Source organism: Xenopus laevis, chromosome 9_10L, assembly GCF_017654675.1.
Source record: "Xenopus laevis strain J_2021 chromosome 9_10L, Xenopus_laevis_v10.1, whole genome shotgun sequence".
NCBI lineage: Eukaryota > Metazoa > Chordata > Amphibia > Anura > Pipidae > Xenopus > Xenopus laevis.
The window spans coordinates 65,876,460-65,902,079 of NC_054387.1; the positions used below are offsets into that span (position 1 = coordinate 65,876,460).

The 25,620-nt window shown below is 36.4% G+C and overlaps 1 protein-coding gene across 1 annotated transcript in view; it reads left to right on the forward strand.

Annotated features, from left to right (window-relative positions):
- Positions 1-2,180: 2,180 nt before the first annotated feature.
- Positions 2,181-25,620, forward strand: part of LOC108701317 (rho GTPase-activating protein 15-like) — a 309,425-nt gene continuing 285,985 nt past the window's right edge. Inside the window, exons 1-2 of the mRNA XM_018235752.2 lie at positions 2,181-2,838; positions 4,169-4,321. Of these exons, the coding sequence (XP_018091241.2) occupies positions 2,626-2,838; positions 4,169-4,321 (366 nt within the window). The 5' untranslated portion in view covers positions 2,181-2,625. The remainder of the gene's footprint in view (positions 2,839-4,168; positions 4,322-25,620) is intronic.

A 25,620-nucleotide genomic window follows, 5' to 3' on the forward strand; every position in this document is an offset into this window, starting at 1 on the left:
TCCTGATTGGCTGACCCCAATCCACCAATTAGGCTGCTACTGGAAATACACTGCAAAGGCCAGGTGATAGATAAGGAGCATGCCTGCTAGCTGCTTTCAACAAGGTTCAACTACAAGTCTCTTCCTTTTATCGATACATGATTTGTAAGTTTCAAATTAAAGCACTTCTAAAAATGCAAAGTTAACATGTTTCATTTTAATTTACTTATCACTACATAAAATTTCTTTTTTAGAGCCGAAATTCTTTTTTCCCTTCTTAATTGTCAAAATAATTCATCTGGTGCCTGCACAGAGGCCTTCCCTAACCTATTGCTATAAATTGATTTTAGCATTATGCATATATAATACGTCTGTTTTTTAGACCAAAAAGCCACAGGGTTTACTAACTTGCCCACTATGGCCCTGTCTGACATACAGTAACAAGCTGGTTACATTCAGCAGCATAGCATTTTGTGTGCAGTAGGCGTGCCAATTTTGTGGGTAATTGCTGGCATCCTGAGTAGGCTCATGCTGTACTTACTATTGTCCTATTGTAGAAGTAGCAGAGATTTCTTCAAACTTACACTTACAAAAAAACTCAATGTGCTTCATTGGAAATCTACTGGAAGGCATGCACTAAATTAATGCACAAAGGGCTCCCATCATTTTACTCCCCAACCATCAAGGATCATCTGATCCTAATATTATTTTCTCTATACCTCTGTGATGGGGCTTCTCTTTGCCCTACAAACACTTACCTGCTGATTCTAATGTGGAATCATGCTTCACACCACCTGGGACTATTTGGCTGCAGTGCAAGATATTTCTCTTGTTTTGTTTATATATTAGTAAATTATATTAAAAACCAGATGACACGATTTTTTTTGCTGTGACTTGCTCTTTTAAGGGCATGTATGAGCTTTAATTTGATATGAACCTGTCCAGTAGCAGACACAATCACTGTACTAAAGGAAAACTCTGTTACAGAGAGGCTGAAACGGAAAATGTAACAGGAAGTATCTGACATCAAAGCATCATGTTTTTTTCACGTATGCCACATATGGTGTTACCTCCCTGCTGCAGGCTCCACTGATAGTGATTAAGGCTTGCCCTTGTCAAACTTTTTTTTTGAAACAATCAAATAATATGAACATTTTCAGTGAGCCGATACAGTATGTGGAAGTGAAATACGCAGGCACAATTAGACAACAGGAAGTGGTTTCATTTGCATCTGGGCACGGGGCTGTGGTACACAAATTATTATCAGTTGCTGTTTGACACTCTGGCTCGTTCTCCACCCTGCGAGTGAAAGCCCACAGTTACCAACTTGAAGACTGTCTGAGCATAAGACGACACAACTTTGTCACGGTAAGATAAATATGGAATATAAATGATCATATATTTACTTTTGTCTTATTTTGTGCTAAGAGCAAAACACAATGAACTCTGTATAAAAAGTAGCAGGCCCCTTAGAGGAATCTTTTGTTGTTTTTGCATTAACTGAATCTTCTTTAGTCTAGTTTTATTGGTATTCTAGCTAAAGACAATAACGTTTGGCTTATGCATTTTGTGCAGAGCCTGTTATGATCAACAGAATGTAAGTGAATAGATAGACATTAGGAATTCCTAGAATCCTCACCAGCCTAAACATAGAGGTAATTCAATAGTTCCCTTAGATACAACTGACTTGGGCCAATTGATTTGAAAGCTAATGCCCTTATTAACCACACATGTCACACAGTGGTGGCATTCCAACTCAAGTACAGGAAAAACACTTTGCTCCGCAGTTGGAGAGCTACTTTGCCTCTGTATTTTTGCATCATGTGATTGTTAGTGGGGATACCTGCAATGCAGCTGGGATTGTAGGTAAAATTCTGGAAGAATTTGGTTTAAAAACATGGCAATCTGCCTCCAAAATGTTCACTTCATCTGATTTGTAAATTAGGCCCACTAGTTCTTATGTACTTAGCAAACTCACTTAGATTGTAAGCTTTCTGGGGCAGAAAATCATGGTGTGTAAATAACTGTGCATAGTACAGACATACACACATAACATATAAAAATATTGAAAAAAATACACAAGAAACCTGAATATCTTTAAAATGGTGCTTAGTTATGCTATCAGTTACACTCAATGCTTAGTGATGTAATTTTTGTCATATGACCCACTGAAACTTGTGTATTAACAAATAAGGTAAACCCCCATGTAAAATGTTTTATAAAATTATTTATTATAATTATTAAAGTCACAGAGGAGGTGCATGACTTGTATAAAAGGAATCGCCATTCGACCATGTGCATTTATACAGTCATAGAACTCTGTGACTCATGATATCCTTATATTTTGCAACCGGAGATACAATATGATTGGGGCGGACACTAGCCAAGCTATCCTGAAAAGAGCTTGATCCCAAGGCAATATTATTTTTATTGGTGTTAATATATATATAATGGGATAGCAAAAAATCTGTAGCCCCTAATTTGGTGAAAGTAATAGTAGACCTGTCTGCCATAAAAAAAAATTCTCCACTGCAGTAATTATATCCTCAACTTTAATATCTTCAGGGGGACATAACTGAAAATGATATATAGTATTTTAAAGTCACAAAATCAGTAGGTAGATAAAAATGACAATGTATTTACGGAATGTTTTTTATTCATTTAGCTTTCCATTTCAGTTACTGCTTAATTCTGGAGCCCCCATATCCAGTGGGTACCCCGGTCCAGATACTGGACTTGTGGGAGGTCTATGAAGACAGTTTTACAGGAAGGAGATTTTATGTCCATTCCATTAGCAAAGAGAGAAAATGGAAGCCACCAAGATCAGTTCCACCGGTTCCACCAAAAAATAATATAAAGGTACAAATATGGAAATATTGTTATCACTGATTATTATTGTAACTATTAACAACTGTGGGTACACTTGTACTATAAGGGATGTTTTTTGTCCCCCAAGTGTGCATTATAAAGATATTAGAGACATTCTGTGACTATATAAAGGCACGAGGCTGCAGGCTGAATTATACAGGAAACTCTGAGTGTCACTTATGTATTGTTAAGGATAATGTACCCCCTACTGTAAATTATAAGGATTTTAGAAGTTATTGAGGAGTTCTGTGAGCATATAAAGGCACAAGGCTGCAGGCTGAGTTATACAGGAAACACTGAGAATTATTCATGTATTATAAGGGATAATGTACCCCCTACTGTAAATTATAAGAATATTAGAAGTCAATGCAGAGTTTTGTGACCATATAAAGACACAAGACCTATATTTATACAGGTCAGTAACCTACATTCTTCATGTATTATAAGGAATAGTGTATCCCCTAATGTATCCCCTATCCCCTACTGTAAAGTATAATTAAAAGTTGTATTTTTAAACAAAAAAAAAAAAAGCTTGTGGTCAAGGTTCAGGAAATGGTCAGGGCAGACAGTACAAGGAACAGAAGTGTAAGCAACACTCATGAACAGGCAAGGTGATCTATAAACAAAGTAACCAGCAATGGTGACAATGCGAATTAAATACCTGTTCTGAAATGGTGTTCTCCCTTGTGCACTTGGATGCACATGGACCTACAATTTAGGCCCCCTTACAAACACTGTATTCTGTGACCAGCTTTGCAAATATGGGCCCTACAGCCACACAGAAACATTATTGCCAGCCTACATGGCTACATTATTTATTTAAAATGATCAGTTTCTCAAGCACACAAGGTAAGGTACAATTACATGGATGTAGTCCTTTCATTTTTAACTGCTGTGATGCTGCTGCTTGTGGTAATACTGTTAAACAGTGTGTGGTTTCTGTGAAGCTGTGTCTCTGAGTGACTAATAATGCTACAAGTTTTATCTTCTGTTTATGCCTCCTAAAACTGAAAGGAATATTAAAATGTACATTATATGGAGAACACAATGTTCCATTAATAAATAAAAGAACTTAGATGTATTTTGCCCCACTTAGTATTCCCACTTATTAGTTGCCATTTAAGTTCCCCTTTAAACAAATAACCCATATTAGACCTATCCTATACAGCAAAAAAGTAGTATGTTCCCTGTTCTCATTCTAATTTTCTTTGATTGCTGATTTAAATATTTTGCATATTTATACCAGCATACTTTCCACATAAAATTGTATAAAGAATGACTTGTATGTACCGCATATTTAGTCTATATTATTTTTGACTAGGCACTTTCAGAGACCTGTAATGAAACATTAGGTTCAGACACCAAAACTACCGGGCCTGTTCAAATGAGGATCAGGAATGCTAATCTGAAATTGGAAAGAGGTTGTCAAGCAAAGTCATTGGTCCTTGGAGAGGCTGATGGAGCTACTAAACCAGTAAGTAGAAGTTTCAATACATCACTGACATTGATCATTTGTAAATGAAACAATGTATTTCTTATATAATACAGATAATTCATTAATAACTCTATGTTTAACGCTTAGTCACTAGCCAATCACAGAGAATGTTCAACCTGCATAGGCAATGATGGATTCTTCATAGTGGCATGTTAAAGGGGTGGTTTACCTTTAAATTAACTTTTAAGATGTTATAGAATGACCGTTTCTAAGCAACTTTGCAAATGGCCTTCATTATTTCTTTTGTTATAGTTTTTGTTATTTGCCTTTTTTTCTGACTCTTTCCAGCTTTCAAATGTGGGTCAACGACCCCATCTAAAAAACAAATGCTCTGTAAGGCTACAAATGTATTGTTATTGCTACTTTTTATTACTCATCTTTCTATTCAGGCTCTCCCCTATTCATATTCCAGTCTCTTATTCAAATCAATGCAGGGTTGCTAGGGTAATTTGGATCTTAGCAACCAGACTGCTGAAATTGCAAATGTGAGAGCTGCTGAATAAAAAGCCAAATAACTCAAAAAACACAAGTAATAAAAAATTGCAAATTGTCTAAGAATATCATCTCTCTACTTCAAACTAAAAGTTAATTTAGTTAAGTTAATCTTCCCTACAGAGTTTTTGTTTCATTTACTTGTACATTTTTTTTAGTATCCATAGCTAAACACTTTGGCTAAAGTTAAAAAGTTTTAACTTTTTAAAAGTTTACCTGCATTTCTTGGTTATACCTATAATTGATAAATGTGTATTGCTTACTTCCTGGATTTTGCCGTTGACATTAGAAATTTGACCTAAAACCCAACAAGATTTCCCCTGGTTTATGAATGTCTTTTAAATGCCTCACAGTCGCATAAGTGTTTAAGGTTAGGATGAGTCTGTTTGTAAGGAGTGCTACAAATTATTAGGGATGCACCGAATCCAGGATTCGGTTCGGGATTCGGCCAGGATTGGGCCTTTTTCAGCAGGATTCGGATTCATATGCATATGCAAATTAGGGGTAGGAGGGAAATCACGTGACTTTTTGTCAGAAAACAAGGAAGTAAAAAATGTTTTCCCCTTCCCACCCCTAATTTGCATATGCAAATTAGGGTTCCGATTTGGTTTGGTATTTGGCCGAATCTTTCACAAAGGATTCAGGGATTCGGCTGAATCCAAAATAGTGGATTCGGTGCATCCCTACAAATTATATAATAAAGAAGTAGTTACTTATTAGTATGGCTACTAGATGGGGACATGCAAAGAAATCCACGTTTCACAAATACCGAAAACTACCATTCGTAACACACTTTTGTCAATAGATCTTTAAAGTGACATTGCAGTTTCTTATAGAGTTCCTTTCCACAGACTAGAGGGCTTAACATTTTTTTTATTTTTGGTTCTGCTGCCTTTTTTGATGCCTAACCATTTGGTTGAGTCCCAAGAAAACAAGGGTGTAATACTTTCTTACCTATAGTTACAGTCATGTCCAAGACGTAAATAAGAATTCACCCTAGCTGGCATTAGGGCTGCCCACGACCCAGCGCTAGGGGAACATTGCACTAGAATGTGCAATGATATATGACTGTCTGTGTTATGTAAAATATATAAAATATGAACTATACTTTCAAATCGGGAATGTTTTGCCTTTAATCCAAATTTAATGGAAATAACATTTTTATAAACAAACGAGCAATCAGATTACAATTGCAAGCCTGAAATTGGTTCCTTAAATAGCATAACAGTTTTTTTTTACCATTTCAAAACAGTGGGCCAGTTGCATAAGATCGGTTGAATCTATAATGCGGACAGTGGTTAAAGCAAGATGGAACGTACCCTTAAAAAAGTTTAGAAGTTAAGGCTATGTAATGAAGCCTAACGCATTTTATTGTGTACGCTTAACAAAAGGCACAGTGCTGCATTTGTTTTTGACAAGCATGAAAACATCACAGCATGAGACTGCAAAAGGAATTATGTCGAGAAATTACAAGTGATCCATCTCGCAATGAATTATCCACCTCAATAGCCTGCAGAACTCAGCTACCAATTAACACCTACTTTATTACATGTTGGGATGTACTTAATAACTTTCATGTGTTTATGCACTATTACCTTGACTGATGCCTCTTGTACAATTAGGCATAATTGGCATATCAATATGCAAAAGTTAAAAGGATTAACCCTCCTAAAACTAATGAGCATTTCTGTATCCAGCTGCTAAATGAGACAAAATTAGCATTTTTCACTTTTGGGTAGGATTTTATCATGCCATTCCTCATTGTTGATATTACCTTGTTATATAAGTTTCCCCTTAATATGGCAAAATACACAGGGCATTTATAGCCCAATGGGTTTGACAAATACCAAAAAAAAGTTTGTTGTAAAGTAACAAGAAACATTGTTTTTCTCCAAATTCCCACAATACTTTTACATTAGTAGAGATGATAAACTCATGAATTTTTGCCAGTTACAAAGGGACAGATAATTGCGGGATATTATGTTATCAAGAAAGCCTAACAGGCAAATGCTATATTGGATGCCAGATGTACAGTACGCTCTGTTAAATTATTTTTGGCGAATACAGAATGTATTTTTCCATACAAATAGTCTGAGGTGAAGTGCCGCAACAAACATTAATATGGCATCATGCAGTGTTTTGATATAGACAAAAGATTGATGAAGAGATGGTTTTGTTTTAAGAGCACCCCATGGTGTTTGCAGAACTGTCACCAATATAATCACATCTTGGATTAGAAAATCTTTATGGGATTCAACAGCTCAATTGTGAAGAGTTATAGGAAATATTATCGGTATTATAAAGAAGAATTACCCCAAACAAAACATATTACTATTATATTATGTACCTGGGAATGTGACTACCAAGAAACGTAAACACAACATTCATAATTGTCCCAACTTCATTATGTCATTATCACAGAGCTCCATGTTGATACCACCTTGGACCACTGTTACCCATAAAAAAATCATTAAATAACAAAATTCTTTACTGCATCTCCAACTAAAAGTGCTGTATATGTGGCCTTTAACATTTAAATACATTAACCATAATGTGATGGAGTTGGACCTTCAAGAGGGCTTTGACCAAAGGGTGGACCTTCAAAAGGGTTTGAACTGAAAACGTTTAACAAACACTGTTCTAGGGGATTATTCCCTTATAAAGGGGTTATGAGAGATAATAAGAAAACTGATTGAAGCCTACATAGTTTGGAAACATCCATCTACAGGAATGATATCAATATAGAATCTTAGAAAAAAAAGTAGGAGGTGGAGTTTCTGCAGAACTTCTACTACAATGTTTTGTCAGAAAGCTGGAGACAGATCTGGGCCTTTATTGGTCAGTTTAGTAATCACTATTTGAACACACACTGTCATATAACCTCCCTCTGCACAGTTTATGCAGAGCACTTTAATACTTGAAAATTAATAAAATAAAATAAAGACATGTCACTCCAGTTTATTAATAAACCCTGAACCCATTATAAGGACTGAGATAATCAAGAAACAACTTGTTTACTTTCCTATCTCAGTGAGGCCTCAGTCACTTACATGAAGCTTTGTCTCAAGTTTCTATCACATCCCCTTCAATCAGGGAGCTTTTTTCTTCATTCATATACCAACCTACTGCAGCTGTGTAGAGGAAGACAGAGGGGTAATCATTTTTGTTACACTTCTACAAATCCTTAAGAAAGAAGGGGTAGTGGATCCCAGGATACAGAATGATTTGCAAAATTTACAAATCTATTTTTATAAAGGGTGCTGTCTGAGATTTAAATAGGGTAAGATTTGGGGTAGAGTTTGTTTGCTGTCCTTGAGGTTATTGGAACTATAGCTGGATTACATATACAACAATGTAATATTAAATTATGTATGAGTGGGGCCATGGATAAATGTTCTTACACTGAAACCAATGATGAATATCGGGAAACAATTTTCAGTAAACCCCCAAAATTTGCCCTCTCTTATATAAAGCAAACTATGCACAGCAACATTAATTGAAATCTGAATGTAATTAAGAATGTATCTAGAATCTGGAATGTATCTATTTTTTCATAAATATTGTCTGAAAGCGAGGAATATGTATGTCAGCATTACTTTTCATGTGAACAGTTCCAAGTAAAGACATTTCTGATGAGAATGATAACCTTTCCCCTTAACCACTCCTACTTGTAGACCTGTCTAGAGCTTTAGAAAACATTCTAAGATTAAACAAAATAAGCAAGACTTATGAAATTTGGGGTTCCATACATACCCAAGTGCAATGCCTTTTTAAAATTGGGTAATACTTACATGTATGCATCACTTAAAGTAGGCAGATGCTCCCTTTAAAAAAAGGATAAAACATTCTGCATGGCTTTATCACCTACTAAATTGGATTTTTTCTATGCAGCACATTCATCATTTAATCTTTATGAAATACACCTAATGCAGGGTTGCACGTGCAGCATACATTTCAGCATAACTCTACATGGTATATTGTTTTTATTATTATTATTATTATTATTTAAAAAACAATGTTGTGTGATCCTTTGTTATCCATATCCATGCAAATGATGCTTGAGAAGATGATCAGGGACCTCCATTCTGGGCTGCCAGTGGATGTTATCTACTTAGACTTTGCTAAGGCTTTTGATACAGTGCTACACAGAAGTTTACTATTAAATTAAGGAATGCTAGCCTAGAATATAGGGGCAAATTTACTAAAGGGCGAAGTGACTAACGTGGGCGAAGATTCACCAGCGTGACATCATTTCGGTACTTTGCCAATTTAGTAACGGTCGCTGGCATAACTTCGCTAGCGAAGGACATAGACAATAAGTTATAGGCTGAAAAAGAGCGCAATTTTTTTTTGGGGTAACCGGCTTCCCCACTACATTTCCTAACATATGGCACATAAACTATACACTGGGCTCATGTGTATGGCAATATAACAACTCTATTTTCTTTTATTAAGGTTTCCTGGGCTTGTGTAATGTAATGTGCTGCAACATATACGTCCATTCAACTTTAACTTCCCGCCATATGCAAATGAGGCAATGCTAGCACAACTTTGCTTTGCTTGCCGCAGTAAAGCTAGCGCAACTTTGCCAGCATTCGGTGCCCTCGATGCTACTTCGGATTTTAGCGAATTAGCGTTGTCCTGGCGAATCTACACCTGGCGAAGTGTTGCGATGTGAGTGAAGCCATCGCTGGCGAATTTTCGGAGGTTAGTAAATTTGCCCCATGGTATTTGTACCTGGATATAGAACTGGCTAAAAGATAGATTACAAAGAGTGGTGGTAAATGGAACAGTTTCTAATTGGCCAGTGTTGTTAGTGGAGTACCACAGGGCTCTCTACTTGGTCCTTTGCTTTTCAACTTGTTTATTAATGACCTGAAAGGAGGGCATTGAAAGTACTGTTTCTATTTTTGCTGATAATACAAAATTGTGCAGAACAATAGGTTCCATGCAGGATGCTGCCACTTTGCAGAGTGATTTGTCTAAATTGGAAAACTGGGCAGTAAACTGGAAAATGAGGTTCAATATTGATAAATCCAAGGTTATGCACTTTGGTAGAAATAATATAAATGCAAGTTATGCACTAAATATCAGTATGATGGAAGTTTCCTTGACTGAGAAGGATCTAGGGGTTTTTGGGGATAACAATTTGTCTAATTCTGGGCAGTGTCATTCTGTGGCCACTAAAGCAAATAAAGTACTGCTTTGCATAAGAAAGGGCATAAATACAAGGGATGGAATTATAATGTTGCCCATTTATAGGTCCCTGGTAAGGCCTCATCTGGAATTTGTGGTGCAGTTTTGGGTTCCAGTGCTTAAGAGGTATATATATATAGTGAGAATGCAGAGACGTGCAACCAAACTAGTTAGAGGGATGGAAGACTTAAATTATAAGGGTAGACTGTTAAGGTTGGGGTTGTTTTCTTTGGAGAAAAGATGTTTGAGTGGGGACATGACAACACTTTACAAGTATATTAGAGGACTTTATAGACAAATACAGTAGCAGGGAACTTTTTTACCCATAAAGATGATTACAGCACCAGAGGCCACCCCTTCAGAATAGAGGAAAATAACTTTCATTTGAAGCAGTGTAGGTGGTTCTTCACAGTGAGGGCAGTTTTTAAGAACCCATGGATTAGAAGCCCTTAGAACTGCTAGGAAGAAATAGTAGAGGCCTACCTACCCCCAGTAGAGAGGTAGGGATCCTACTCACGGCCAAGGTAGATCAGAGTGCGGTAACAAAAGGATCAGGCAGATTTGTGGTCGCAAATGCAGATGTCGATGGCAGGCGGCAAGGATTCAGTGATCAAGTTCAGGCAAAGGTTGATTGCAGGTGGCAAGGATTCAGTGGTCAAGTTCAGGCAAAGGGTCGCAATCAAAAGGAACAAGGATACAAAGGCTTAGGCAGGATCAGTAAAACTGAAGACCAGCTTGGGCAAAGAAAAATAGCAGCAATCACCTTTTATTTTTGAATTTGGAGATAAAACATGATGTCAGCGCGTCCACTGATGTCACAATGCACTGCGCATACGTCTGCACTCATCGCTAAGGTCATCATGCATGCGCGTCAGTGTGCTTGTGCATAGAGAAGACGGGAACCGGTGCGCCTTACAGCAGTGAGGTTGTGATGGCTGATTCAGTTAATGCCTTTAAGAGTGGCTTGGATGATTTCTTGAACAAACATAATATCCAAGGCTGTTGTGATATTAAAATCTATAGTTAGTATAGAAATATATACAGTTTATATGATGTATAGAGGGGTCAGTTTATGAATGTATGGATGCTGGGTTTCATTTGGAGGGGTTGAACTTGATGGACTTTGTCTTTTTTCAACCCAATCTATCTGTGCAACTATGTATGTACAGTAAATGGTACATTAAATGCCCCCCCCCCCACACACACACACACACACAGAAGATAATTACAGTGCATTCTTCTTTGGGTTCTAATGGTCCTAACTTTAGTAAGAACTATGAAATAATGCAACATTGATTCTAGAATGTATTCTTCTCATCATATTATCTCCTCTAGATTCTTTTTTTTTTTGGCTTCCCTGTGATGAATTGGTAAAAAATTCTGTAATAGTAATTTTATGCTAAACAAAGGCATAATTAAGCACTTAATATGAAAATCTAGTTACACCATGCAATTATAAAAGTAACGCTATCTGCCCACATAAAGGAGATAAATGGGAAGAGACTAGCGTGGCTGATGTTATCTGAAATCATTTTTGTCAAATGCATCTTTAATACTCCTTGTTAAATGTTTTGTTTCCCTTGTCTGCAATAAAAAATATTAAATACATTTCTTAATGTACTCTTTATTGGTATTTCTTTATGGATCACTGGAAGAAGTCCTTTCAAAACAGGACACAGAAAAATGATGTGGCTGAGTTAGAATACTAAGCAATACAAGTTTTATTTTTACTTTGTTAAGCTTGTTGTGAAACATTTTTGGCAATAGCAGAGGGTCTACCAGGCAGCCCAGTTTTCATTTAATAATATTGATTCACTATTTAATTGAATAAATAGAGGCAAAAACTTTTGATAATTGCCTTAGATACTTAGATACTTTGACACAGGTACTCCTATCAAATTGGAATCTTTGATATATTTGCCTGCAGCTCCTTCACATATCTATACACATCTCTTTCCTTCTTCCTGTTTTTTGATCAATCCCCCATTTAAACTTGAAACACCCATGACACAAATGCCCATCAATTTATTAACCCATGGCCCAAACCAATCATAACTCAGTTATATATTGACTATTTCTCTTTGTCCTTAGTTATTGTGTTAATAGCCTACTTGGTTGAAGATCACATACATGAATAATGTGTGCTCATTGGTCCCCTCAAGTGCTACAACATTGTAGGAACCAGGTAAACAATGTTGTTTTCCTTATCTGAGCCTGTAATAGAAGCCACACTCTGACTGTGCACATCTAAAATTATATTCTTGTCATCAAGTTCAGGATTAAAATATATCACATGAGTATAAACTCAAACATTAATACACAGACACACACACTCATGTATCTGTAGGAATTCTAACATTTTAAACATACTTCTTTTATCATAATCTGTATTGATTAATACATGACCCCAAACAGTCAGCCACAGAGGAAAGCAACTTGTGTAACCTGTAATAACTCTCACAAAACAAAGTATAATCTAATACAGTGTACCTTTAGGGGCAACATAAAATCCACAAAGAGCTTTTATGTAAAATTATAAAAAGGGCTACAGGCTTCAATATATTCAGATGACAGATTATGATGAAAAAAGCTCTCCTTGCTTCCTTTATTGTCATGCAAACAATCATTGCAAAGGGGAAATTCAAAGGCAGCATACTGTGCAGAGTTCCATAAATAACCTAATTAAAGTGGCATATCTCCCCATTTGCAGAGAATGAGTAAATGCAGAGCAACATTTTCACCACTCTGTATTCTCAACTAGACCGCAGTATCCAGGGTACACTGTTCTGAATATCTGCAGAAAACTGGTGAGAAGAAATGATTCATGGCACTAAATGTTCTTTTTTTAAAGGGCAATCAACTATGTACATCAAAGCTCAGGTCTTGTTTATTCAGCCTAGTTGCTTAAAGGAACAGTAACACAAAAAATTAAAGTGTCCTACAGTAATGAAAATATAATGCACAGTTGTGCTGCACTGGTAAAACTGATGTGTTTGCTTCAGAAGCACAACCATAGTTTATATAAACAAGCTGCTGTGTAGCCATGGGGGCAGCCATTCAAAGCTATAAAAGAAAAAGGCACAGGTTACACAGCAGATAACAGATAAGCCCATGTTGTATACAATGGGATTCTTCAGAACTTTTGTTATCTATTGTGTATCCGGTGCTTGAATGACTGCCCCCATAGCTACACAGTGGCTTTTTTTTACATAAACTATAGTTATTTTTCTCAAGCAAACCATTTTTGGCAGTACAAGCAATAGTACATTACATTGTTATTCCTTAATTTTGGGGGGAAGTTTGTGAATTCCCACAAAAAAGCATGCACCATAACGCATGCCCAAATACTAAATTTGATTCTCTAAGTCATTTGAATCCTGTATTCCCCTGAAAAATGTGTGTTGTTCACTCAGTCAGGCTGCACTGGGCACTGACCAGTAGATGCATGTGTGAATGCAGTATCTTTGTGAGTAGCAGTTTAGCATGTTAAATTCTGCCTCTCACACTAGCTTTTGTATATAAGCCTTATAGAGTGGAGATTAAAAAGACATTTTTCTTAACATATCAGAAATACTTTTGTAGATGAGGAATATCATTAAAAGATTTTTATGAGTAAGTCAAGTTTGACTTTGAGTTTTTTAATTTTTTTGGGTCAACCAGTTTTCCCATATGTTTTGTCCAAGTCTACTTCCTTGCTTGATTGTATTGAGCCACTTGACAAGGGTCTACAGGAGAATGTTAGTCTTCTTCCTACAACTTACATACTGTACGTGCTCTCACATGTAGAAATGAGTTGTTTATAAATGCCACTTTCATTTGTGCCTTCTGGAACATCATACATGATTATATAAAGCTTTGTCTGGTGACCGGGGATTATTGCCGTGCAAGGAGCAGCAGCAGAAAATCTAATTAGATACCCATCAATCTATGCATGCAGTTTAGTAATGTTATATTTCTGCCAGAACTGGCACATGTATTGGTTTACTGACCAACCTTGGGTCAGTAATAGTAGTCAATGATAAGGACCTTGTTTGTAAACTCTGGTCGGCAGGCATGAATGTTAATAACAAACAGTGCTGTGTATTGCTCAGTAGTCTCTTAAATGTAGGCATCGCTTAAAAACAGACTTTTTTGAGACATGATGACACATGTGAATAAATACTGACCAAAAAAAAACTTGCAAAAAGTTTGAGATACTCATATGCAACATGTAGGATCCAACAAATTCTGCGGTTTGTATATTATAGGTTTGCAAATTGTACCATCAAACTATGCACTCTCTGATCAGTAATAAAATAAATGTGACTATTTATCGGTTTACAAACTCTATATCAGGAACATTTTCCCCATCCAATAAAATGACTTGCCTTACAAAAAAAATGTAAATAAAATTGTGTGAAGTTGGTAAAAGTTTATATTTTTAGTGTAAATTGTTCTCCAGACCTTCAGAACGTCCTCAGTTAACTGCAATGACACACAACTGCTGTTCATTTCATATTTGAAACTAATTTGCAATTACTTTTCGATAAAGATTTCAGCAGAACAAATTCCTTTAGTAATCTACTTTTGATTGAAAACTGGTTCAATCTGAATACAATAGAATTGTTTTTATTTGTTCAAGTTACCCTCCGATTACTAATTTAAATCAAAAACTCTAACCTTGTTAGCATCTGGACTTATTTCCATAATAACAACCCCTTCAAAACCTACAAAGTGATGAATAATTGACAACAAATGAAATGTTTTGATAGTTGTCGGCACGAAGCATGTTTAATGTTTTGTGTTGCTTCCTAGCTAATTATGTAGATGACACATTTGTCAGACCTTGACTGCCATTAGAAACGTGTTTCCAGAGGGGAGAAAAACAGGCTATTCATAGAGTAATTAACTGGGATGCTCAATGACCTGTGAGAGATTCAAATGGCTGCCAGTTCAGGCATTGTTTTGTTACAGAAGCAGAGGGGTAATTAAAATTCCGGATTACAGTGCTATGATAAAGCATTTGTTTGTTGACAGTATACTCTTCCTCTAGTTTGTTAATTCTTTTTTAAATTGCTTCTAATCCATTTTATAGCCTTATGAGTTGTGTGTTTGAATATTTACTGACAACTAATATTATTGTAAATTGTTTTTAGATGACGAACTGAGTGTTTGGCACTTGTACAGTAGCACAAGGTGGGCGGGACTGAAGCTTTGCATTCCCCTTAAATTGACAGCCGTGTGCTGTCATAATAAGCTGGAATATTTTGTCTTTGAGAGGGAAGAGAGTGGGTTTAATGGGTCAGCCCCACATGGCAGGTCTTAAAAAATAACAATGAAAATATGATAAACATTAATGTGTGTCACAACCTCTTTAAAATTATTGCATTCCTTCGTTTTAACAGCAGATTTAGAAAATGACGTTTCTATGTATACTTGATAATTTGGGCAAAAGTTTGAACCAAACTTTTGGAAGAGATATGCATAAAAAAAGTCAAGTACTTCAAGTTTAACTGGGCCCATTCACAGGTAGACATTTACAGGTTATCCACTCTTGATCAGGCCTGGAGTCAAAATTATTGTATGAGACCCCAACAGCTGAAAGGGGCTTCCATCAGATAAAGACCACATTGTTCTTGATTGAGGTCTACAACCAATATCTTGGCAGGGAGGTACCCCTTATGTGATCCAACTGTTTGCACAAGGCTGAACCAGATTTGCCTCAACACTTTTTTGGTGGCAAACCATGGAAAAGTTATCTGCAACCACTAAAACCAAGCAGCTCTTTCTGTGGCATATTTTAATAATGGCACTGTATTAATAAGTACATAGGACTTGCAAAGGAGGATTCTGAAGTCCACATGAGATACAGTACAAGGGTGCTTAACTTGTAATGAAACTACTAAAGTATGATATTGTTTCTTGAGTGGTGGGTATGTTTTATGAAAAACTATATTGTTCTATAATAGGATGCATTAAAAGGTTACCAAATAAAAATGACATAACTATCTTGCTACACGTAAATAGCCAAAAAAGATAGACATTAATGTTTTGTTCCAAATGCCTCCATAATATATACTTGCATAATGGGCCCAAGTAATGACAGTTGCATAGAATCTAGAAACCATGAAGTCATTCCAGTGTCCATATTGCATGTCCCTGTATGCTAAATTACAGCTGTACAATTGGAGACATGTAGGCCATATGTGATCATGTTATTCATATCTCTTAGCATCTCCAATCCTTTCAGTGCTCTGCATTTTTGCACAGATGCCCCACCCCTTTTCAGGTTATTACTTTTGGGGCTTGGCACCATAGGGATGTGTGGCGTTAGACTAGACTATACAGCAATGCTTCACTATCATTTACAGTACAAACAAACTATTGCTAACATAGCAAACTGAACTCAAATTTTATTTTCTTAGTTTAAATTTACTTTTGTATATTGTTGATATAGATTATTCATTTAATGTGTATGTTATGTGCTTACAAGTAAACCATATTGTGAAAGTATACCAAAACAAGGAATGGAAGTGGGATATTGAATATAAGGCATAGTAGGGTCTCATTGGTATTATTATAGTTTTATTATATAAAGTACCAACATATTTCACATGAGTGCTCATAGCCTTGGGGAAAAATACAAACAGATCAAGTTTCCCTGATCTTCTGTCATCAATGGACAGCTAGAATGTTGATTTAATTGATTAGTGCCTTCTAGTTACCCTCTGTATTTCTAGCCCTTGGGCTTTCCCCATCTCTCCTTAATATTATTCACAATAAATTGATTTATACACTCAGAGGGTGATTTATCAAAGTTCGGATAAAATATTTTCGCAGGATTCAATTTTTCTTGCACAAAAACTTTTTTTTTAAGTTATATTTTTAAAAACTTGAATGTTTGGTATTTATTAAGCACAAAAAACTCCAAAAACTCAAATGTAAAACTTCAGCATCTAAAAGCTGTTTAGTTTATGTAGAAGTCAATGGGAGTTTTTTTTTGAGCTTTTAAACTCACAAAGTAGAGGTTTTTTAAGCATATAAACTTACATAGTTACATAGTTACATAGGGTTGAAAAAAGACAAAGTCCATCAAGTTCAACCCCTCCAAATGAAAACCTAGCATCCATACATACACCCATCCCTACTTTTAATTAAATTCTATATACCCATACCTATACTAACTATAGAGCTTAGTATCACAATGGCCTTTGATATTCTGTCTGTCCAAGCCTTTCTTAAAGGCATTAACTGAATCAGCCATCACAACATCACCCGGCAGTGCATTCCACAACCTCACTGTCCTGACTGTGAAGAACCCCCTACGTTGCTTCAAATGAAAGTTCTTTTCTTCTAGTCTGAAGGGGTGGCCTCTGGTACAGTGATCCACTTTATGGGTAAAAAGGTACCCTGCCATTTGTCTATAATGTCCTCTAATGTACTTGTAAAATGTAATCATGTCCCCTCGCAAGCGCCTTTTTTCCAGAGAAAACAACCCCAACCTTGACAGTCTACCCTCATAATTTAAGTCTTCCGTCCCTCTAACCAATTTAGTTGCACGTCTCTGCACTCTCTCCAGCTCATTTATATCCCTCTTAAGGACTGGAGTCCAAAACTGAACTTGTCAAATTTGATTATTCAAGTTTTTTTCCCACGATTGTAAGTTTTTTAGATTCTAGTTTTTTAATAAATGAGTAATCAGTCCAGTGTGAGTTTATTCAAAGTAGAAACAACAACCTGTAAAACCTCACAAATTTAAATTTTGATGAATAGGTCTCCCTGTGTTGACCTAGGGGGAGGTTTATCAAAATGTGAGTTTAGAGCTTAATAAATAAAATGTTTTATTCATTCCTATGGGATTTTTAGAACTGTATTTTTTCAAATGGTGAGTTCTAACTTTCACCCATTGATAAATATAATTGTAAAAATCCCATAGAAATTAATAGAATGTTTTTATATATTAAAGAGGTGGTTCGCCTTTAAGGTAACTTTTAGCATGTTATAGAGTGGCCAATTCTACACAACATTTCCATTGATTTTAATTATTTATTTTTTATAGTTTTATAGTCATTTGCCTTTTTCCTCTGACTCTTTGCAGCTTTCAAACGGGCATCGCTGACCCCTCCTAAAAAAAATGCTCTGTAAGGCTACAAATGTATTGTTATTGTTACTTTTTATTACTCATCTTTCTATTCAGGCCTCTCCTATTCATATTCCAGTATTTTATTCAAATCAGTGCATGGTTGCTAAGGTAATTGGGACCCTAGCTACCAGATTGCTTAAAATGCAAAATAACTCAAAAACCACAAATATTAAAAAACTAAAACCAATTGCAAATTGTCTCAGAATATCACTCTCTACATCATACTAAAAGTTATCTGAAAGGTGAACAACCCCTTTAAGCTCTAAACTCACATTTTGATAAATCTGCCCCCTAAAGTAGGTTGACAGAACTAATGTCTGTTTTTACTGACAAATAGCTGAACCTAACTTAATATTGAGCAAAGATGTACTGTATAGGGCAGATTTATCAAGGATTGAAGTGAAAATTTGAGCTAAAACAAATTTGAATTTCAAGCTAATTTTTATGTACTTCAACTAGGGAATATTCCAAATTCTATTCAAATTTGAAAAAAATTCTAAAATTTGAATATTGAAATGTATCATGTTTGTACTGTCTCTTTAATAATTTGACAGATCATTTGCCATCTAAAACCTGCCAAATTGCTGTTTTAGCCTATGGGGGACCTCCCAGAACTTATTTAGAGTCAACTGGTAGACTTTGAAAAATCAATCGAAAATTAACCTACTCGATCGAAAATGGACCTATTTGGCCAAAAAAAACCAACTTTGATTACTTGATACATTTTGATTGTTCTTTTTTAATTCAAATTTCGAAGTTATGGAAGTTTAAAAAAAAAACTCCCATTACTTCGAAATCTGCCCCCAAGTGTTCGTTCACAGATTACACATTCTTCAGTCTGACAACATCTTACTTTTAGACTGATGATTTAATAATTACTTTAGTAGTTTATAGAAGGTCCATTAACCACAACGTTATACTCTTTTGAAATAGAACAATGTTCCCAATACCCCATCAACATTAAAACAATAGATTCTTCATAGGAAGCTATACTGTACTCCAGACTGCCCTTGATTTGGCTACATCTTGGCTGCATATATTCATTATCTATCTTGGATGAATGGAATCAGTATCTGTCTTGTATTTGTATCCATCTTGGCTGCATGCTTCCTTGACCTTTGAACACCTTTGCAGTACACATTCTAATTGGATTTATATGTGTCCTGTTCGGGATGAGGTGGCAACTTTAAGTCTTCTAGTTGAAAAGCCCATCAGGTTCAAGGTACATGTTTCTAGTGAAAATATGTCTATATTTAGGTTATATATTTTTTTTATAATTTTTGCTTCTAACTGCTTAACAAAAATATATCCTGAAGTCTTGAGAAGCTTTCCTAATAAGGTTGAAGAATCCCAGGCCTGAGGTTCATTGGACTAAGAGTACGGTTTTCAACTTTTTTGTTAGTAGGGGGTAGATATCTTCTTGTGGTACTGTAATTATGATTGAAGAGATGAGACCCTGGTTTAGTGAAAGAAAGGTGAGAGAAGGCATGGCATGGACCCCCCTGCTATTCACATGTCTGTGAAATGTACAAGTTTTTATGGTGGGATCCTCAGGTCAGCTTGTATGAGTTGGTGGGTTCCAAGAAATAACTTCTGTAAAGAGGATGAGGCTTATGAGGGAGTGGGCACGTTTGGGAAGATCATGGATGGGGTTTGAATATAATGAATATAATAATACAGGATTGATCAGAGGCATAAGAATGTGTTTGTGGCCGACATTTTTTTTAAACTTCATTTATTTAAACCCATCCAGGGAGCGCGGTTGACAATTTGATTAATTCTTCCCTGCTAACTTTGTAGTATTCAGCAGCGTGGTGTGCAGCCCCGATTACAAATGTGAAACAAGACACTAGTATTAGGGCTCTTATATACAGGTTTTTTGTACCTGCCCTTCCAAGCAGTAGATTATTTTTATGTGTTCATCATATATGCAGCTATGCACAACACTCACACTAAAGTACATAAATCTGGTTTCTACATGCATTAATTGCACAAATTTAGAACAAAATGCATCAGCATTAAATGCATTAATATTCCAGCATTGACAATACATACAGTTACTGTATTTAGTATTCCTAAAATATACTTCAGTGTAGATGTTCTGGAGAATCTACATGAACAACACATAGCCCATGCCTTATAACCTGTGTATTGGGAGACCTATGCAATTGTCACCAAGGGACGGTCTAATGAACTTCACAAACCTTTGATACTATGTAAGTGCAATTTTATTAAGTTATAAATATATATATATATATACATATATTATATAGCACAACTTAGTTATGCAGCAATGTACAACAGAAAAGGTAATTTGAATCATTTGCCGATTCCAAACTGAACATCATGACAATCTATGCAGCTATATGAAACACTAAGCACTTTATCATTCCTGGTTGCATATTAATGGCATTATTTAATTTAGAAAAATACAAATTCCTAAAAATCACCCCAAACATCAATCAATAAGTAAAAAAAAATACTCTGCAATAGGGATGTAGCGAACGTCGGAAAAAAAGTTCGCGAACATATTCGCGAACTTGCGCAAAAATGCGAGCGGTTCGCGAACGGTTCGCGAACCCCATAGACTTCAATGGGAAGGCGAACTTTAACATCTAGAAAAGACATTTCTGGCCAGAAAAATGATTTTAAAGTTGTTTAAAGGGTGCAACGACCTGGACAGTGGCATGCCAGAGGGGGATCAAGGGCAAAAATGTATCTGAAAAATCTGCCTGTGTGTGCTTGGAAGAGATAGTGTAGGGGGAGAGCTGTTAGTGATTTCAGGGACACCAGTCCCACTCCCCAACACTGCTAGACTAATAGCACTGGGCTCTTATAGTAGTAGTAGTAGTAGTAGTAGTAGTAGTAGTAGTAGTAGTAGTAAAACAACAAAAAAATAAATAAAAGCAGTCCTTACAAGGACTACTGTTATTGCAGCAGTCAGCAGATGAGATCTGAAGCAGGACAGCTGCCCACTGCAGCTACATACAGAGCACTGCAGTAGAAGGTAGATTACTAGCCAGCAAAGCTACCTAAGCTTAAATGTCCCTCAAACCCCTGCAGACTTCTGTCCCTACAATAACAGAGCAGTATCAAAACGATTACTAGCCAGCAAACTTTCAACTGTCCCTGAAATCACTAACAGGCAGCAGCTCTCTCCCTACACTATCTCTTCAGCACACACAGGCAGAGTGAAAAAACGCTGCAGGGCTTCGGTTTTTATAGGGAAGGGGAGTGGTCCAGGGGAGAGCTTCCTGATTGGCTGCCATGTACCTGCTGGTCTGGGGTGAGAGGGCAAAAAAAAGCGCCAACAATGGCGAACCCAAAATGGCGAACGTCGCGCGACGTTCGCGAACTTCCGGCGAGCGCGAACACCCGATGTTCGCGCGAACAAGTTCGCCGGCGAACAGTTCGCGACATCTCTACTCTGCAATATTTAGCCGCCATACCTCCAATAACAATTTACCGATAACCATTTAGAACATATTGGTTCTCTTACTTGCTAACACAATTGTATAAAGAAATGCAAATTGCATGAATCTGTCTAATATTTTTTTATTATTATTACAAAGAAATTTGTATTTTACAAATTATACACCAATAATACACGATGAATGATCTGTAGATGTTACAAGTTTCCATAGTAGACAATGTCAATGACAATTTGTAGGACTTTGCAAAGACGCTTGACAACAAAATTAACTTAAGTCCAAATAAAATCTGTATTTACTTTGCCAAAACTGAGAATATGGTCTTTGTTAAAAAGATATGACAGAGGCTTCCATTGCATTTGATTCAAGTGAGCTGACAGCGGCATGTAGTGAGCTCTGATTATCCTGAAGACACTGTCAGCTACGATTGATCTCCATTTCCTCTCCCTGTGTAACAGTTTTTGCAAGGCAGCTGACCCCAAATCATGTTACCTTGTCATTTCTCTGCATGGATCAAGACAAGATGAACTTAAAAGAGTTAGGCATTGACCTTGAACTCACAGCATAGTTCAACGTGACTGCATGTGTGTTTCATTTAGTGGAGTACAAATGAAGCTAATGATTAGAAGCAATTCCTTTCTCATGGCACAAGGGGGCAGGGATGTACTATGGAATAAAGGAAAATATCACTGAAAATAATAATAAAATCTACTATAAGCTCTTGTATTTCTTTTTCTATTCTGCCTTGGATTTGGGCAAGTTGAAACATATACATGTAATTTCCATGTAAATGAGATCAGAAAGTTTAACAATTATTTGTATTAGTTTAACATTTTTAAAATAAATTGTTGACTTTGTTTTGTTAAAAAAAATTTATAACATTTTTAGTTAGATAAATGCATATGAAATTAAATGCAACCTGCTTATTGGTTTCTAAATTCATTTTGCACCTACTACTCTGGTATAGTATTAGACTGTGGCATTGGTAGGGTTGATGCTGAGTAGCAGCAGATCACCATGAGCTCTTTCCAAATTGAATTCTACACCTGCCATAAAGTTATAGTTGCATGTTGCATGACCAAAACTCAAGAAAGGAGGCCTTGATGATACACTAGTCCCCTAGCCTTGCATTGCTTATATAGTTCAACACAACATGAAACATCATTTATTTCTAATGATGGGCGAATTTATTCACCAGGCGCAAATTTGCAACGACTTCTAGCGATTCGCCATTGGCGAATAAATTTGCGAAACTGCCGCGTTATGGTCACATGGAGACATTTGTGTTTGTGGTTACAAGAATGTCTAGCTGTAGCCACATTGTGACACACTATGGGGCACATTTACTAAGGGTCGAATTTCGAAGTGCAAAAAACTTCGAAATTCGACCATCGAATAGGGTAGTTCGACATTCAAAGTCGAAGTACAATTTAAAATTCTATGATCGTACAATGAAATCCTTTCGAATAGAACGATTCGAACGATTTAATCGTACGATTTTTTTTACCAAAAATCCTTTGATTTCTCAAAACTTGCCCAAACAATCAAGATAGGCTAAACAGCAATTCGGCAGATTTAAGATGGTGAAATGTCGAAGTCGAACTTTTTTAAAGAGACAGTACTTCGATTTTTAAAGTCAAAGGTTTTCACTTTGAATCAAAGTCGAATTTGGCCTATTCGATGGTCGAAGTATCCAAAGATTTCTTCAAAATTCCAAGTTTTTAAAATTCAAAAATTCACTTCAACCCTTAGTAAATGTGTGCCTACATGTCAGGGGTTATCAGGCAGGCATTTATGCATATGGGAAACAAACTATTCATACATAGTGGAACATATTCAGTAATAATTTCCCAAATAAATTATTATATTATTAAAGAATTTCACTCTCTAATTCCCCATAGACAAGCCCAGAAAAGGTGTAAATGCAATTGTAAACACTGGATATCCCTAATTACCAGGACAATGTCATAATAGCCAGTGGTCAGTATTAGTCAATTCTCATTGCCTGAAATGTGTATTTATATCAGTACATCAGAAAGGCTGATCCAACTTATAACAACTCCCCAGTGTCAGCTATTAACCAGTTGTCAAACAATACAGTCATAAAGCAAAAATATTCAGTGAACCTCAGTGTCACTATAGAAACCATATTGCCTCTGGGACTATGCTGACTTGCCATTTACTGTGAGCAATCAGAGTACATCAAAACACTGGGTACAGATCCCTATTTCTGAAGGATAAACAGATATCTACAGCAGGTTAGCTACGATGGGAGTTTCCTTAAATGAGAAGGATCTAGGGGTCTTTGTAGATAACACGTTGTCTAATTCTGGGCAGTGTCTTTCTGTGGCTACTAAAGCAAATAAAGTTCTGTCTTGCATAAAAAAGGGCATTAACTCAAGGGATGAAAACATAATTATGCCTCTTTATAGGTCCCTGGTGAGGCCTCATCTGGAGTATGCAGTGCAGTTTTGGACTCCAGTCCTTAAGAGGGATATAAATGAGCTGGAGAGAGCGCAGAGACGTGCAACTAAATTGGTTAGAGGGATTGAAGACTTAAATTCTGAGGGTAGATTGTCAAGGTTGGGGTTGTTTTCTCTGGAAAAAAGGCACTTGCGAGGGGACATGATTACACTTTACAAGTACATTAGAGGACATTATAGTCAAATAGCAGGGGACCTTTTTACCCATAAAGTGGATCACCGTACCAGAGGCCACCCCTTTAGACTAGAAGAAAAGAACTTTCATTTGAAGCAACGTAGGGGGTTCTTCACAGTCAGGACAGTGAGGTTGTGGAATGCACTGCCGGGTGATGTTGTGATGGCTGATTCTGTTAATGCCTTTAAGAATGGCTTGGATGATTTTTTGGACAGACATAATATCAAAGGCTATTGTGATACTAAGCTCTATAGTTAGTATAGATATGGGTATATAGAATTTAATTAAAGTAGGGAGGGGTGGATGTATGGATGCTGGGTTTTCATTTGGAGGGGTTGAACTTGATGGACTTTGTCTTTTTTCAAACCAATTTAACTAACTAACTAGCTATGATGAGAAAATATTGTATAAACTAGAAGATTTCCAAGATTAAAATAAATGGTTGTGTTTTGGTTGGGCAGATGAAGGTGAACGTGTGATTCTTCTGTGAAGGTTTTTCATAAAAACTTTAGAAAACATATCAATTAAAAAAGTTTTTTTTTAAAAGATTTATTTATTTATTTAACATACAGAAGGGAGAAGGAAAGAAGAACTAAAAAGGGGGGTAAAGGTGTCAATAACATTACCTCAGCATCCAGTGTTTGATCATAACAATCATGCCCCAACCTGTGCTACTTCCTTATACTCTGTGCACTAGACTTCCATAATGTCCTCTAGATAAGGATAGGATAAGAGCCCAGATTTGTATTATAGACCAACACCCAGGTCAACCAAGTTGATGTCCAGCAAATGAGTCCATATTTTATCAAATTTCGCAGGACAGCTGTGCTTCATATAAAAGTAAGAGCTGTATTGACAAATATTAGCCATTGTTTCAATGTCAGTACAGCTGCTCCCACCCCGTTAAGAACTACTGCTTTTCTAGCCTAATAAAGGACTACCCTGGCCAAAGATAGTTTTATGCATGTATTTTAATACCTTAGACCAAAATTGTTTAACAGGGGACAGTGCCAAGCGAAGTGTAGAAAAGTAGCATCCAAGCTCTGACACCTAGGGAATTGGGCATCTGGATTTTCATGTATTTTTTCCAGTCTTAGGGGTGTGATGTATAGCTGGTGAATTAATTAAGTGAGATAACCTTATAAAGTGACGCTTTAGTCTCATTCCCCTATTGATCATTCAGAGCAGGTAATAATTGTTGCCACTTATGCAAGGCCTTTACAAAGGGTGGCGAGATTATAGTAAGAAGGGCCTAGTATAATTTTAAACTCTGTGGGTCTCTTGTGGTGTTTATACAAATGGCCTGTAGATGTCACTGTGCCCAGACTTATACTGTGCATACTTCCTGATAGTTTACAAGTGAAAGTTACTGTTGTGAA